Source organism: Humulus lupulus, chromosome X (assembly GCF_963169125.1).
Source record: "Humulus lupulus chromosome X, drHumLupu1.1, whole genome shotgun sequence".
In the NCBI taxonomy this organism is placed as follows: Eukaryota; Viridiplantae; Streptophyta; class Magnoliopsida; order Rosales; family Cannabaceae; genus Humulus; species Humulus lupulus.
The window spans coordinates 242,169,225-242,184,043 of record NC_084802.1 but is presented as its reverse complement, the minus strand read 5'-3'; the positions used below and the strand labels follow the sequence as shown (position 1 = coordinate 242,184,043).

The 14,819-nt window shown below is 39.4% G+C and overlaps 1 protein-coding gene across 3 annotated transcripts in view; it reads left to right on the top strand.

Moving 5' to 3' along the window:
- The window catches only part of LOC133804037 (serine/threonine-protein kinase CTR1), a 70,026-nt gene that overhangs the window by 40,191 nt on the left and 15,016 nt on the right, over positions 1–14,819 (top strand). For all 3 annotated transcript variants that reach the window (XM_062242184.1, XM_062242183.1, XM_062242185.1), the window contains 4 exons: positions 7,709–7,885; positions 8,001–8,222; positions 8,331–8,371; positions 9,215–9,283. In XM_062242184.1, coding sequence (XP_062098168.1) covers positions 7,709–7,885; positions 8,001–8,222; positions 8,331–8,371; positions 9,215–9,283 — 509 coding nt within the window. The remainder of the gene's footprint in view (positions 1–7,708; positions 7,886–8,000; positions 8,223–8,330; positions 8,372–9,214; positions 9,284–14,819) is intronic.

Genomic DNA, 14,819 nt, shown 5'->3' with positions numbered 1-14,819 from the left:
CATGGCTGGTCAATGATAGAGTAACCCTGCCCAAATCAACAACACAGAACAGAAAGAATGGAGTAGAAAGAGTAGGATTTCATTGAATAAGCAAATTACAAGATTTTCGAGAGCCTGTATTTTCTCTCAGCTATTCCACACCCTTTTTCCCAAACACTACTAGACTATTATTCTAATATTAGCAGGTGCACATTTACAAATTTGCACCATACCTTTAGCCTATCCCTTCCCACATAACCACCTATTAATTCCCCCTGTCTTAGCACTATTCTCAGCTGACCTGGCATTCTCTTTTGCCTTTCCTCTTTTCCTTGCATATACATAGGTCAAAGGTGGCCTATCAATACCCCTTGCCCAAAGATTCACCTTGTCCTCAAGGTGAAAGTGAGGAAACTGTTGCTGCAGAGTTGTAAAATCTTCCCAAGTTGCCTCAAATGCTGGGAGATTAAGCCATTTAATCAGAGCCTGCGGAGGGGTTTTGTGAGTGCCCGGACGTATATCCAATACTGTCTCAGGAGTGAGGGTCCATTCAAGGTCAGCGTTCAATTCAGGAGGTAGTATAGAGGCTTGTTGATGCGATCCCAAGGCAGCCCGCAGCAAAGACACATGGAAGACTGGGTGAATGGTGGCGTCTGGACGTAAGTGAAGCCGATATGCTGCTGTCCCAACTCTGGCTAACACAGGAAATGGTCCGAAGTAACGAGGAGCAAGCTTCTCATTGCGACGTTTAGCCAAAGATCTTTGTCGATATGGACGCAGCTTGACATAAACTAAGTCACCCACTTCAAAATGGACATCCAGACGCTTCCGATCTGCCTGCATTTTCATTTTTTGTTGTGCTCGTTGGAGGTTCAGCTTAAGCAATTCTAAGACCTCATCTCGTGCCTTGAGGGTATCTTCCACGGCTGAGACCTTAGTGCTGCCAAGTTCGAATTTAAGCACTGGAGGAGGGTCCCTGCCATAAACTGCGAAGAATGGAGTCATCCCAGCTGCTGTATGATAGGATGTGTTGTACCAAAATTCTGCCCAAGGCAGCCACCCGACCCACTGCTTCGGTTTGGTGCTCACAAAGCATCGCAAGTAAGTTTCCAAGCATCTATTCACCACTTCTGTTTGCCCATCAAATTGTGGATGGTATGCGGTACTATGCTTGAGTTGTGTTCCTTGTAAATGAAACAACTCTTTCCAAAAGATGCTCATAAACACCTTGTCACGATCGGAAACGATAGAACGGGGAATACCGTGTAACCGGACTACCTCTCTAATGAATATCGCAGCAACGGTGGTGGCTGAGAATGGATGGCGAAGAGGTATGAAATGACTATACTTTGTAAGTCTGTCCACCACCACAAAAATTGTATCAAACCCATTCGATATTGGGAGGCCTTCGATGAAATCCATTGATATGTCTTCCCAAATCTGCTTTGGAATGGGCAGTGGCTGAAGTAAACCAGCAGGTGACTGAGCCAAATATTTACTCTGTTGACAAATAGCACATTCTGAGACATTTCTGAACATCCCTTCGCATCCCAGCCCAATAGAGATCTTTAGCCAGCCGCTGAAATGTTTTAAAGACCCCAGAATGTCCTCCCATGGTGCTACCGTGGTACTCATGAAGTAGTAGTGGAATAAATGGTGAAGATGCCGGAATGACCAACCGCCCATGAAACTTTAAATAGCCTTGGACTAATGAATAACCCCCTGTGTCACGCCCCAACTTCAAGTCTTGAATCACTTTTGCCAAATTCGGATCTACTGCGACATGGGATTGTAAATCCGGGATATAAAGAAGGGTGTTAACAGAGATGGCAATCAAGGATACATCTTGATGAATCCTAGACAGCGCGTCGGCAGCCTTGTTTTCTAATCCGGGCTTATACACAATATCAAAGTCGTACCCCAGCAGTTTAGTCAACCATTTTTGGTGTTCGGAAGCCACCAATCTTTGTTCCAGCAAGTACTTGAGGCTTCGCTGGTCTGTGCGGACTAAAAACTTGCGACCCAACAAATAAGGACGCCATTTCTGTATTGCTAGCACGATTGCCATCAATTCCTGCTCATAAATGGACTTGGTGCGTGCTCCAGGGGAAAGGACTTGGCTATAGAAAGCAATGGGTCGTTGATTTTGCATCAACACCGCCCCTAACCCGTTGCTCGAAGCATCAGCTTCCAATACAAATGGTATAGAAAAATCAGGTAGTGTTAAAACCGGTACCGAGCACATTGCCTCTTTCAAACGAATAAAAGCCTCTTGTGCCTCATCCGACCAGCCGAAAGCATCTTTTCGCAATTGATCTGTCAAAGGCTTTGCAATGTGTCCATACCCTTGTACAAACTTCCGATAATATTCTGTTAGACCCAAAAATCCTCGCAAATCCCTCAAAGTCTTGGGAATAGGCCATTCAGCCATAGCCGCAATCTTCTGTGGATCGGCTGCCACTCCCTCGGTCGAAATAATGTGACCCAAGTACTCCAAACGACTTTGAGCAAATAAACACTTATTGCGATTTGCATAAAGTTGGTGGTGCAATAAACACTCAAGAACCATCTCCAAGTGGTGCTGATGTTCTTCGAGGGTAGGACTATACACCAAAATATCGTCAAAGAAAATTAAGACAAACTTTCGCAAGAAATCATGGAATACCTCGTTCATTAAGGCTTGGAAAGTGGTGCGTTTGTCAAGCCAAAAGGCATGACCAAGAACTCGTAATGTCCTTCATGCGTGCGAAAAGCTGTCTTCTCCACATCTCTAGCACAAACCCAAATTTGATGATATCTGGATTTGAGATCCAACTTGGAAAGCACCTTGGCACCAAAAAGCTCATCTAGCAACTCATCTATGACTGGTATGGGAAATTTATCAGCAACTGTAGCTCGATTTAAAGCACGGTACTCTACACAAAACCTCCAGCTCCCATCTTTCTTCTTCACCAATAGCACCGGACTCGAGAAAGGACTAGTGCTAGGTTGGACTATTCCAGCTTGTAACATTTCCGCCATCAACCTCTCAATTTCATCTTTTTGTGCCTGAGCATAGCGGTATGGCCTGACACTAATAGGTCCTGTGCCTTCCTTCAAGCATATAGTATGCTCCTTTGACCAAATGGGTGGCAACCCTTGTGGCATCTCAAAAACAGCGTCAAATTTTTCCAAAATGGTGAGGACGGGTGGTGGAACGTAGCTACTATTGGGGATCCTCACGGGTAACAAATATCAATGGATCTAGATGGTTCGTATCCTTTATCGATGATCACACTAGGACAACATGGACCTTTCTCATGAAAGAAAAATCAGAAACTGCTTCTATCTTTCAAAATTTCCATTCCATGATTCAAAATCAATTCAACCAAAAATTCCAAATTCTGAAAACTGACAATGGGAAGGAATATTTTAACTCCATTCTTGGTCCATACTTGTTAGAGCAAGGGATTGTTCATATTAGTTCATGTGTTGATACTCCACAGCAAAATGGGGTGGCTGAGAGAAAAAATAGACATTTTCTTGAAGTTTCTAGGTCAATTATGTTTTCAAATAATGTTCCGAAACAGTTTTGGGGGGAAGTTGTACTCACAGCCACCTATCTCATAAATCGTATGCCTAGCCGAGTACTACAATTCAAAACCCCAAGAAATCTGTTACTTGCGACATTCCCTCATATCTCAACTTTCTCCTCAAATCTTCCACTCAAAGTCTTCGGCTGTACTGCCTTTGTCTATATTTTTTTATCACAAAAGAACAAAGCTTGATCCAAAGTCTCACAAATGTCTCATCATCGGCTATTCCAAAACTCAAAAGGGATACAAATGTTACTCTCCAATTACAAAGAGGGTTTATAACACTATGGATGTCACATTTTTTGAACACCAATCTTTCTTTCCCAAACCTGGTATTCAGGGGGAGCATTCAAAGGAATATCAGATCTGGGAAACTCTTCATGATCATCAGGCTGCATTTCTTCAACCCAATGTCTTCACACATGAACATCATCAAACTGCTCAACCCTTACCTGTGTTTTCAAAGTCAACTGGTTCTCCCTTACCTTCTTCTTTGCCTATCCAACCAAATCTCAGCCTAGAAAATACTTCCAGCCCGTCCTCCTCACTTCCTATAGTCAGTCCGACCTCATTTTCCGCCGATGAAAATCCAAATACTCTCTCAAATGTACTGCCACTTCAAACTCAAGCACAATTTGATATAGGTAACAAAGAACTTCGTGTTTATAGCAGGAGAAAAGCTGGGAATATAGAGGTCAACATGCAAGACAAGGACTGATCAAACACTCAACCGAGCTCTTGCGACCTTGAAAATCATGAAGGTATGGATTCTATGACTCATGAGTTAGTTTCTCCTACTATTAATGACATTGACCTGCCTATTGCTCTTCGAAAGGGTGTCAGAACTTGTACTAATCACCCAATAGAGAAATATGTTGCCTATGGGAAACTAACACCTATGTACCGAGCCTTTGTCTCTTCCCTTGATCTTATTCAGATTCCTACAGACATTTATGAGGCCTTGAAAGATCCTAAATGGAAGATTGCAGTCGATGAAGAAATCAATGCTCTTGAGAAAAATGGTACTTGGGTTCTCACTGAGTTACCTCAAGGAAAGCAGACAGTTGGTTGTAAGTAGATTTTTACCTTTAAGTATAACTCAGATGGGAGTATCAACAGATTCAAGGCTCGGTTGGTCGCGAAAGGGTTCACTCAATCATATGGTATTGACTATCAGGAGACCTTTGCTCCCGTCGCCAAGCTTAATACAGTAAGAGTTTGGTATCACTTGCTGTAAATTGTGATTGGCTCTTATATCAGTTGGATGTAAAAAATGCCTTCTTGAATGAGAAACTCGAAGAAGAAGTCTATATGGATATTCCACCAGGGATGAAAAAAAATACTCCAGTGGTCGAGTAGTGTGCAAACTTCTCAAATCTCTTTATGGCTTGAAACAGTCACCTCGGGCATGGTTCGATAGATTTGCAAAGACAGTTATTAAACATGGATATACTCAAAGCCAGGCTGATCATACTCTGTTTGTTAAGTTCTCTTCAACAGGGAAGCTGGCAATTCTCATTGTCTATGTGGATGACATAATCCTAACTGGAGACGATTCATGCGAAATTTCAGATCTCAAAAGACTTCTTGCCTCAGAGTTTGAAATAAAAGATTTAGGACCCCTCAAATACTTTCTTGTAATGGAAGTAGCCCGATCCAAAGATGGAATTGTTATATCTCAAAGAAAGTATATTCTAGACCTTTTAAAAGAAACTGGAATGATTGGGAGTAAGCCTGTGGACACTCCAATGGATCCAAACTTGAAAGCAATTCGAAGTGAGGATTCAACTCCAGTAGAAAGGGGGAGTTATCAAAGATTAGTGGGGAAACTAATCTATCTCTCTCATACTAGACCTGATATCGCTTTCTTTGTCAGTGTGGTAAGCCAACATATGCACAATCCTTTCAAGGAGCATTTGGAAGCAGTTCGTCGTATTCTAAGATATTTAAAAATGACACCAGGTCTTGGTTTGCACTTCAGAAAACACAACAATCGAGACTTAGAAGTCTACACAGATTCTAGTTGGGCTGGAGAGTTGACCGACAGACGATCAACCAGTGGTTATTGCACCTATGTATGGGGTAATTTAGTCACTTAGCGAAGCAAAAAACAGTCTGTGGTCTCAAGGAGTAGTGCAGAGTCAGAATATCGTGCTTTGGCCTTAGGTATATGCGAAGGAATGTGGCTCAAAAGGCTAATGAATGAGTTGAGAATTGACTCTCCTGAGTCATTTAAGATGTACAGTGATAGTCAAGCTGCAATCAACATTGCTAAGAATCCGGTTCACCATGATAGAACTAAACATGTTGAAATTGACCGACACTTCATTTTTGAGAAAGTAAATTCAAAGGTTATTGAGCTCAACTACATTCCCACAAAGAAACAGATTGCAGACATCCTAACAAAGGCCCTACCAAGAACGAGTTTTGAAGAATTTAATTCCAAGCTGGGTTTGTATAACATATACAACACAGCTTGAGGGGGAGTGTAGAAATAGTGATAGATTTAGGGTGTCTTGTACGGCTAAGCATAGGTTGTAATATTAGACAGCCAAGCATAGGTTGTAATATTTATTTCTTTCCTTTTTTAGCTATCTTGTACATTGTAATTTGCCTATATATTGGCCTTTCTATTCTTCAATAAAATCAGATTAAAAGAATTAATCCCAAAACAACTACAACATCAATATACCTAGTGATGGTGAAATAGAGTTAGCAGCCCTGAAGAAGAGATTTGCAGAGCAGTTTCAAATTAAGGATTTAAGAGTCCTCAAGTATTTCCTTGGAAAAGAATTCGCAAGATCCAAGGAAGGTACATTAGTCAGAGGAAATATGTTCTTGATCTCCTTAGAGAAACAAGTTTGCTTGGTTGTAAGATGTTAGAGATTCCTGTTGAGCCTAACTTAAAAGTTACAAGTTGCTAAGGGTGAAGAAGTTAAGAATAGGGAACAAAGTTTGCTTGGTTGTAAGATGTTAAGAGATTCCAGTTGAGACTAACTTAAAAGTTACAAGTTGCTAAAGGGTGAAGAAGTTAAGGATAGGGAACAATATTAGAGACTCGTAGGGAAATTGATCTACGTATCCCATACATGGCTTGATATCACTTTTGCAGTTAGCATGGTAAGTTAGTTCAAGCATTCACCAAGGGTGGAGCATTTTGAGGCTGTCTATAGGATCTTGAGATAACTGAAAGGAAATCTAGTGAGAGGCCTACTCTTCATAAAACATGGACATCTTCAAGTTGAAGTCTACACAAATGCAAATTGGGCAGGAAGTGTCATTGACAGGAGATCAACATTTGGCTACTGTACCTTTGTTCGTGGAAATCTAGTTACATGGTGGAGTAAACAACAAAATGGGGTAGCTAGAAGTAGAATTTAGAGTTGTTGCCCGTTGAATCTGCGAAGTAATGTGGATAAAATGAATTCTTTAAGAATACCTTGCTCTAATCCTATGAAGGTCTACTTTGACAAAAAAGTTGCTATTTCTATAGCTCATAATCTAGTTCTTCATAATCGCACAAAAACATATAGAAGTAGATAAACATTTTTTGGAATATGTATAACATATCTTCCAACGGATGAACAACTAGCTGATGTACTAACAAAGGGACTACATAAGAAGCAATTTGACAAGTTGAATAGCAAGCTTGCTATGGAAGATATCTTCAAACCAGCTTGAGAGGGAGTGTTTGGAAATTTGGCCATTACAAGGCCTTGATTTTAGACAATCCAAGGGATACTCTAGGATCTGTTTCTTATGGAAATATAGATAGTAAATGCTGTAAATATCATGAAAGTAAGAAATTAGAAGCTGTCAAATATTTGCTTTTAATTAGTTTCTTTTTCTGTTGTAATTGCTGACTTTTAAAAGAGAACCTTATACTAATTCTTGAATAACAGACAACATTTTTCCTCATAAATTCTAAGTTGCTTGTTAGGAAAACAGCGCTGGATTATTATCCCTGCATTTCAAATTGTGACCTTGTCATATGTATGTACTCGTACCAAGTACTGAAGTACTAGCTATTTAGAGCTGTTTTGAAATTATATGTTCACTGTTCAGCCTGCATTTACTTATGTTATCTAATCTGGTTCATCTCTTCCTCAACTATCTCGATTGATTTAAGATTAGTGTATCTCAATCCTTTGCAGGTCGTGGGACAGAAAGTCAGAAAATTCAGGAAAGTGATTTTTTCAAAGATTTAGTGGGTGTTAGATGTGGTCTTGTTAATAAAGATAGCATTGTAAAGGAATCATCTCTGATGTCCTCGGAGTTGAAAGGGACTGAAAAATGTGTTGTTCAGAGCTCCATGATGACATCTATCCAGGGTAAAGTTTTTAAAGTTCTTGTTGTTGTATCATCAGTATGTACATTCTAAAGTTGACATAGGACAAATTTGTTGCATAGAAACTTGATAAGAAAAAATGTGTTTCTTCAAATCAGGAAATCAATTGATTAGTGATAGTGTCAAGCAACTGACAGTAAGTGCAAGCTTGTCTAGACAAACAGATTCGGAGGAGGCTGGCAGTGAACTTGAGAGTCAGGGTACATTCCCTGCAATAAGTGTAACCATTCCCCGATACTTGATTCTTGAGCCATCTCTTGCAATGGACTGGCTTGAGATCTCATGGGATGAACTGCATATCAAGGAGCGTGTTGGTGCAGGTATATCCTTTGACTTTTTTTCTTTATTAAAAAATAAATATAGTCATAGATTTGCTTATAGTTTCTTTTCAGAAATGTAATCATGTAAAGTTTTTTTTCCCCTTCTAGGATCATTTGGTACTGTGCATCGTGCAGAATGGCATGGATCGGTTAGTAACTGCCCTTTTCCACTTCTATCTATCATTTTGTTGTGTACTTCCTTTGAATTCAGCTCAAAATAGAAATAAATGATAAAAGCCATTTATTTTGAGGAGATAATAAAAAGCATCTACTTCGAGGGAAAATGAGTTTTCTGCGTACACATTGTTGATTTTTGGTTCGATTTAAACACATGTTAGCCCATACAATATCCTTTATATTCACAGACTATGTACAAAATATACCAGGTAAAGCTTGCACGGTTATGAATTACTCACTTGCTCTTGGAGCCTCACTGCTCCTGTAATCTCTATGTGCATGTCATTTTGTTTGTATACTTGTATTGCACTCTCTCTCTCTCTCACTATGTCTTGTACTAGCGCTTTTTTAAGTCACGTTGGAATGGATAGCTCCTTATTTAAAGCTTTCCACTTCCCTATGTTCTCTCATTTTCTTAGATACAACTCTCTCTACTAATTATGTACTTACTGCCTTAGTGAACATAGCAGTGCATCTATTTATACACTCATAAAGAGTTGGCCTTCAAGTCAACTGGGGTGTGGTGCTTAAGACAGATCCAACATAAGTGTCTAGCCTATTTAGTGCTCTAGTATATCTACAGTGGTTCTTTTTACTCTTGTATTACTGTCTTTGTAATACAAGTCAACATTTTGTTTTCTTTTATTTTTTTTTTAAAAAATATTAACATCCGAAAGCTGTTTATGTAGCCATAATCTTTTTTTCAAATTATCTTCAGTGAATGTTGAAATATCTGACTCGTATTACTAGCAACTTCATTTTTAATTGCAATATTGGCCTTAGTTGCTAAGATCAATGCTGTTGCTGCAATGCAGGATGTTGCTGTTAAGGTCCTGACTGTTCAGGATTTTCATGATGATCAACTGAAGGAGTTTTTGAGAGAGGTACATATTAAACCTAACAATTGAACAGTAAACTGTTAAGGCCGTGACTGGTCAGGATTTTCATGATGAGCAACTGAAGTGGTTTTTGAGAGATGTACAATGTGAAACCGAAAAAAGTTGAACCTTAAACTGGCCACACATGTGATCTGTGTGATGCCAGCATAGTTTTGGCTCAATTGTTATTGAACTCAAATCCAAATATAAATTCAGACTACAATTCAATTTGTTTCTATTATCATTTTCATTATTCTCTTAATTTGCCAGTCCAATTATTTCTGTTTTAATTCTGTTCTGCATCTTGTAGTTGCTTTTGATGTGTGTTAATGTGTACCTGTTAGACCCCCAATACAGTTCACCTATACTAGGCACGAGAGATTCAGGGCAGTGTAATAGTTATTCTAGATGCACTGGGAAGTGAGAGATTTTCTAGAAACTGATAGACCCCTCGGTATATTGCAGTAGCAACAGACAGAAAATAGAGAGGAATATGAGTGTGCTTTATTCGATTAAAATAGCAGAAAGATAAATATCCAGGTATTCGAAAGACCTGGTTCTATCCCTAGAGCAAGAGCTCATACAAATCAGATTATTGCCTACCTCCCACACACCCATCCCTTGACAATATATTCTCTTAGATTTCATACTTACCAAATATAGCAGATATAGCCGATATCAGTTTATTCTAATTGATTTAGCAATAACAAGTAGACAGCCTAAACAGCCCTATTATTACGCCTAGAATACGTGTACCTAATTGGGGGTCTATCATTACTGCTGCAGGACCTTCACCTTGTCCTCAAGGTGAAAATTAGTAAACTGATTTCAGATTGCATCAAACTTCTCCCAAGTGGCTTCAAAAGAAGGCAGGTCCTTCCATTCAATTAACACCTCCACCTCATGGAATTTCTGCTATCTTCCATGCCTCACGTCCAAAACTACAGCTGGCTCAACCATGAATTCCAAATCAGCTGTTAGTTGTGGCGGAAAAGTGGGGGAGAAATAAGTTGTGCCTTTGGCTTGCCTCAACTGAGAAACATGAAATACCGAGTGCAAGGAAGTAGAAGGAGGTAAACTAAGCTTGCATGCCACTGGACCCACGCGTTGTAATATCTCTAACGAACCATAGTAGCGGGCAACTAGCTTCTCATTTTTTCGTAAATCTAGAGAGCGCTGTCGATAGGGTCGAATCTTCACTAACACTTTATCTCCAACTTGGTATTCAACATCTCTACGTATTGTATTAGCTGAGTGTTTCATCTTTTGTTATGCACGAAGAAGATGCATCTTTAAGTCATCAAGGAACGCGTCTCGTTCTTCTAACATAGTCTCCACTGCAAGTACCGAAGTTGTCCCTTCCGCGTAACGAACCAAGGGAGGAGGGTCTCGGCCATAAAGAACCTTGAATGGGAACCTTAAATGGGGTACAACCCAAAGAGTTGTGAAAGCTAGTATTGTACCAATACTCAGCCCATGAAATCCACTTCGCCCATTTATGGGGCTGACCTAAAGTGAAACACCTGAGATAAGTTTCCAAGCAACAATGGACCACCTCGGATTGGTCGTTCGTCTGTGGGTGGTAAGTCGTGCTATGGCGAAGATCAGTACCTTGCAGCCAAAATAATTTCGCCCAAAAATGGCTCAAAAACACTCTGTCACGATCAGACACAATAGTACGCGGCACGCCATGCAACTTAACAATATGTTTTAAAAATGCTTCAGCCACAATCTTAGCGGTGAAAGGGTGTTTAAGAGTAATGAAGTAACTATACTTAGTCAAGCTATCAACTACAACCAGAATGGTGTCCACTCCTTCTGATTTCGGCAACCCTTCAATAAAATCCATAGATAAATCGTCCCACACTTGATTTGGTAATGCAAGGGGCTGCAAGAGTCTAACTGGTGACATTGCTAGATGTTTGTTGCATTGACAAGTGTCGCAACTCTTCACAAACTCGCATATGGTCTTCTTCATACCCACCCAATATACATTTGCAACTAACTTTTTGTAAAAATATTATGAGAGAATAATTCTTGTATATTGATTTTGAGAAGAATAGTGTACATTTATAGGTTGTACAGAATAAAAGACATAAATACTAAATAAAATAAATCCTATAAACAAGGAAAGTATATATGTATATAAAAATCCTACAGCTGTAATCAAATCATAATGATTTGATTTTTATTCTGATTTGATTTCCTTAATAAATTTGTCTACACTTCCCCTTAAGCTTGACTGTAGATGTTGATGAGTCCAAGCTTGTCTAATAGGAAATCAAACACTTGTTCTGTCAATCCCTTTGTAAGTATGTCAGCCAACTGTTGATTAGTAGACACATACTTGATACAGATAATCCCTCCATCGATCTTCTTTTTAATGAAGTGTCGATCCACTTCTACATGCTTTGTTCTGTCATGGTGAATGAGATTATGAGCTATATCTTCAACTCTTCAAGTAGTCTTTTTATCCAAATGACTTCACACACTCCATGTGCCATAGTCCTGTACTCTGCTTCTGCATTGCTCCTTGCAACAACAGACTGTTTTTTACTTTGCCATGTTACCAAGTTACGCCATAGGAGAATACAATAACCAGATGTGGATTTTCTGTCGTTGATTGCTCCAGCCCAATCAGTATTAGTGAAAACTTCGACTTTTCGATCACTCGTTTTTTTGAAATATAGCTCTTTTCTTGGTGTTTGCTTTAAGTATCTCAAAATTCTATAGACAACATTCAGATGTCCTTGACAAGGACTATGTATATACTGGCTTATGAGACTAACAGTGAAGGCAATGTCTGGTCGAGTGTGTGAGAGATAGATAAGCTTGCCAACCAGCTGCTGGTATCTTCCTTTGTCAACCGGATCTCCTTCGAACATTTTTGTTTTGTTCCCAAGTTCAATAGGAGTTTTACTAGGCTTGCTTCCTAGCATTCCTGTTTCTTTTAAGAGGTCAAGAGTGTTACCCTTTTTGCTCCTTGGAAATTCCATACCTAGAAAATACTTTAATGCACCAAGGTCCTTAACTTCAAATTCCTTTTCCATCATTTTCTTGATAAGATTCATTTCTCCAATACATCACTAATAACAATAATATCATCAACATAAACTATTAAGATAGTTATTTTCCCTTTCTTTGAGTGCTTAACAAACAAAGTATGATCAGTTTGCCCTTGAATGTACCCAAGATTCTTGACCACCTTTGAAAAACGATCAAACCAAGCTCAAGGGGATTGCTTTAAGCCATATAGTGACTTGTTGAGTTTGCTAACAGTCTTCTTATTGAGAGTTTCTTCAAAACCTAGGGGTCGACTCAGGTAGACCTCTTCTTCTAGATCAACATTTAGAAACGCATTTTTTACATCAAGCTGATGTAATTTCCAGTCTAAGTTTACTGCAAGTGAGAGTAGGACTCTGATGGTGTAGAGCTTGGCAACTGGATCAAGGGTTTCAGTGTAGTCCGTGTAAATCCTTTGGCCACCAAACGTGCTTTGTATCGCTCGATAGAACCATCGACTTTATACTTGATAGTAAACACCCATTTACACCCTACAATGTTTTTATCGGATGGAAATTCCACTAGGCTCCAAGTGTTATTTTGTTTCAGTGCTTTCATCTCTTCAAGTACAATTGTTTTCCATTCGTGAACACCAAGAGCTTCTTCAATATTCCTGAGAATAAGAACACTTGACAAACTGGAGGTGAAAGCTTTGAATGAAGTTGATAGATTAGAATAAGAAATAAACTTGGATATAGGATGTTGGGTACAAGACCTAGTCCCTTTTCTCAACGCAATAGGGACATCTAGATCAAAATTTGGATTTGAATGATAATTACCTGACACATTTAAAGATGGAGGTTCTATCACTGGATCTGGCTCTTGACTGTGATAAGGATTCATGACTTGGTCATTTCTTTGAGAGACATTTCTTCTAGTGTAGACACGTAGCTCTTGCTGTTGTTGATTCAACTCGGGAAGACTTGTCCTTGTTTCCATGATTGGATCAGGTTGACTCTTTGGAGTGAGAGTAGATGGAGCTATAGTAGAACCAGGAACAACTGAACCATTAGGAAGAGGAGCTGGAGTAGATTCAGGGACAACTGAAACATTCGAATGAGAAGGAGATGGAGTTAGAGTAGGAAGATCTAGCGGTAATCCTAACTATAGGGTGCCCCACAACCACTGAGCTTGTTTCTCTGGATGAGTTTGCTCCCCCTGAAGCGATGGGGAGGAAAATATGGAGTATCTTCAAAAAAACTGACATCGCATGACATCGCGCGCGTGGCACTATTTTCGGCCGCCGTTTTCTCGTCGGTTGTTCTCCTCTGCATATCTGGCTCTATGTCTGAGAACAAATCGTTGATTGTGACAGATGTGGTGCCGGTGATGTCTGAGATCACGGATCATAAGCTACATGGTTCGAATTATTTGGATTGGAGTAAGACTGTTCGCCTTTATCTACAGAGCATAGACAAAGATGATCATTTGACGAACGATCCTCCTAAAGACGATTCGAAGGAGAAAGCGGATCTTACATGGCTCAGAGAGGATGCTCAATTGTTCCTTCAGATTCGGAATTCTATTGATAGTGAGGTAATTGGCTTAATCAATCACTGTGAATCCGACACTATCAATCCTACCCCTTTGCTTTCTTTGTCCTCTGTCTTACATTTACCTAATTTATCCTTTAATTTGCTTTCTGTCAGTCAACTCACTCTTAATCTTAACTGTTGCATCTCGTTTTTTTCCGATTATTGTTTATTTCAAGATCTTATGTCGAAGAAGATTATTGGTAAATGACATGAGTCTGGAGGCCTCTATGTTCTTGACCCACTGCCATCAACTTCTATTGCTTGCTCTAGTGTCACTTCCGCTTTCAAGGCTCATTGTCGATTAGGTCACCCATCTCTTCCTTTGCTCAAGAAGCTTTGTCCTCATTATAGGAAGGTGTCTTCATTAGATTGTGAGTCGTGTCAATTTGCCAAACACCATCGTCTTAGTTTGAGTCCTAAAGTCAATTCGCTAGTGTTCCTTTTGAATTAGTTCATTATGATGTTTGGGGTCCTTCACCTATTTTGTCTAAACTTGGATTCAAGTATTTTGTTACTTTTGTGGATGATTATTCTTGTGTAACTTGGTTATTCTTAATAAAAAATCATTCTGAGTTGTTTATAATATTCTGTGCATTTTGTGTTGAGATCAAAAATCAATTTAATATTTCCATTCGTACTTTGTGAAGTGATAATGCCAAAGAATATACATCTGTTTTATTTCACTCATATATGGTTCAGAATGGTATGCTTCATGAAACTTCTTGTGTTGATACTGCATCTCAAAATGGTGTAGCAGAACGTAAAAATAGACATCTCCTAGAAACTGCACGAGCCCTCTTATTTCAAATGAATGTTCCTAAATCTTTTTGGGCTGATGCTGTTTCTATAGCATGTTGTCTCATTAATCGCATGTCATCCTCTGTTCTTAATGGCGAGATTCTTTATAAAGTCCTTTTTCCCAATAAGTCATTGTTTCCAGTTAA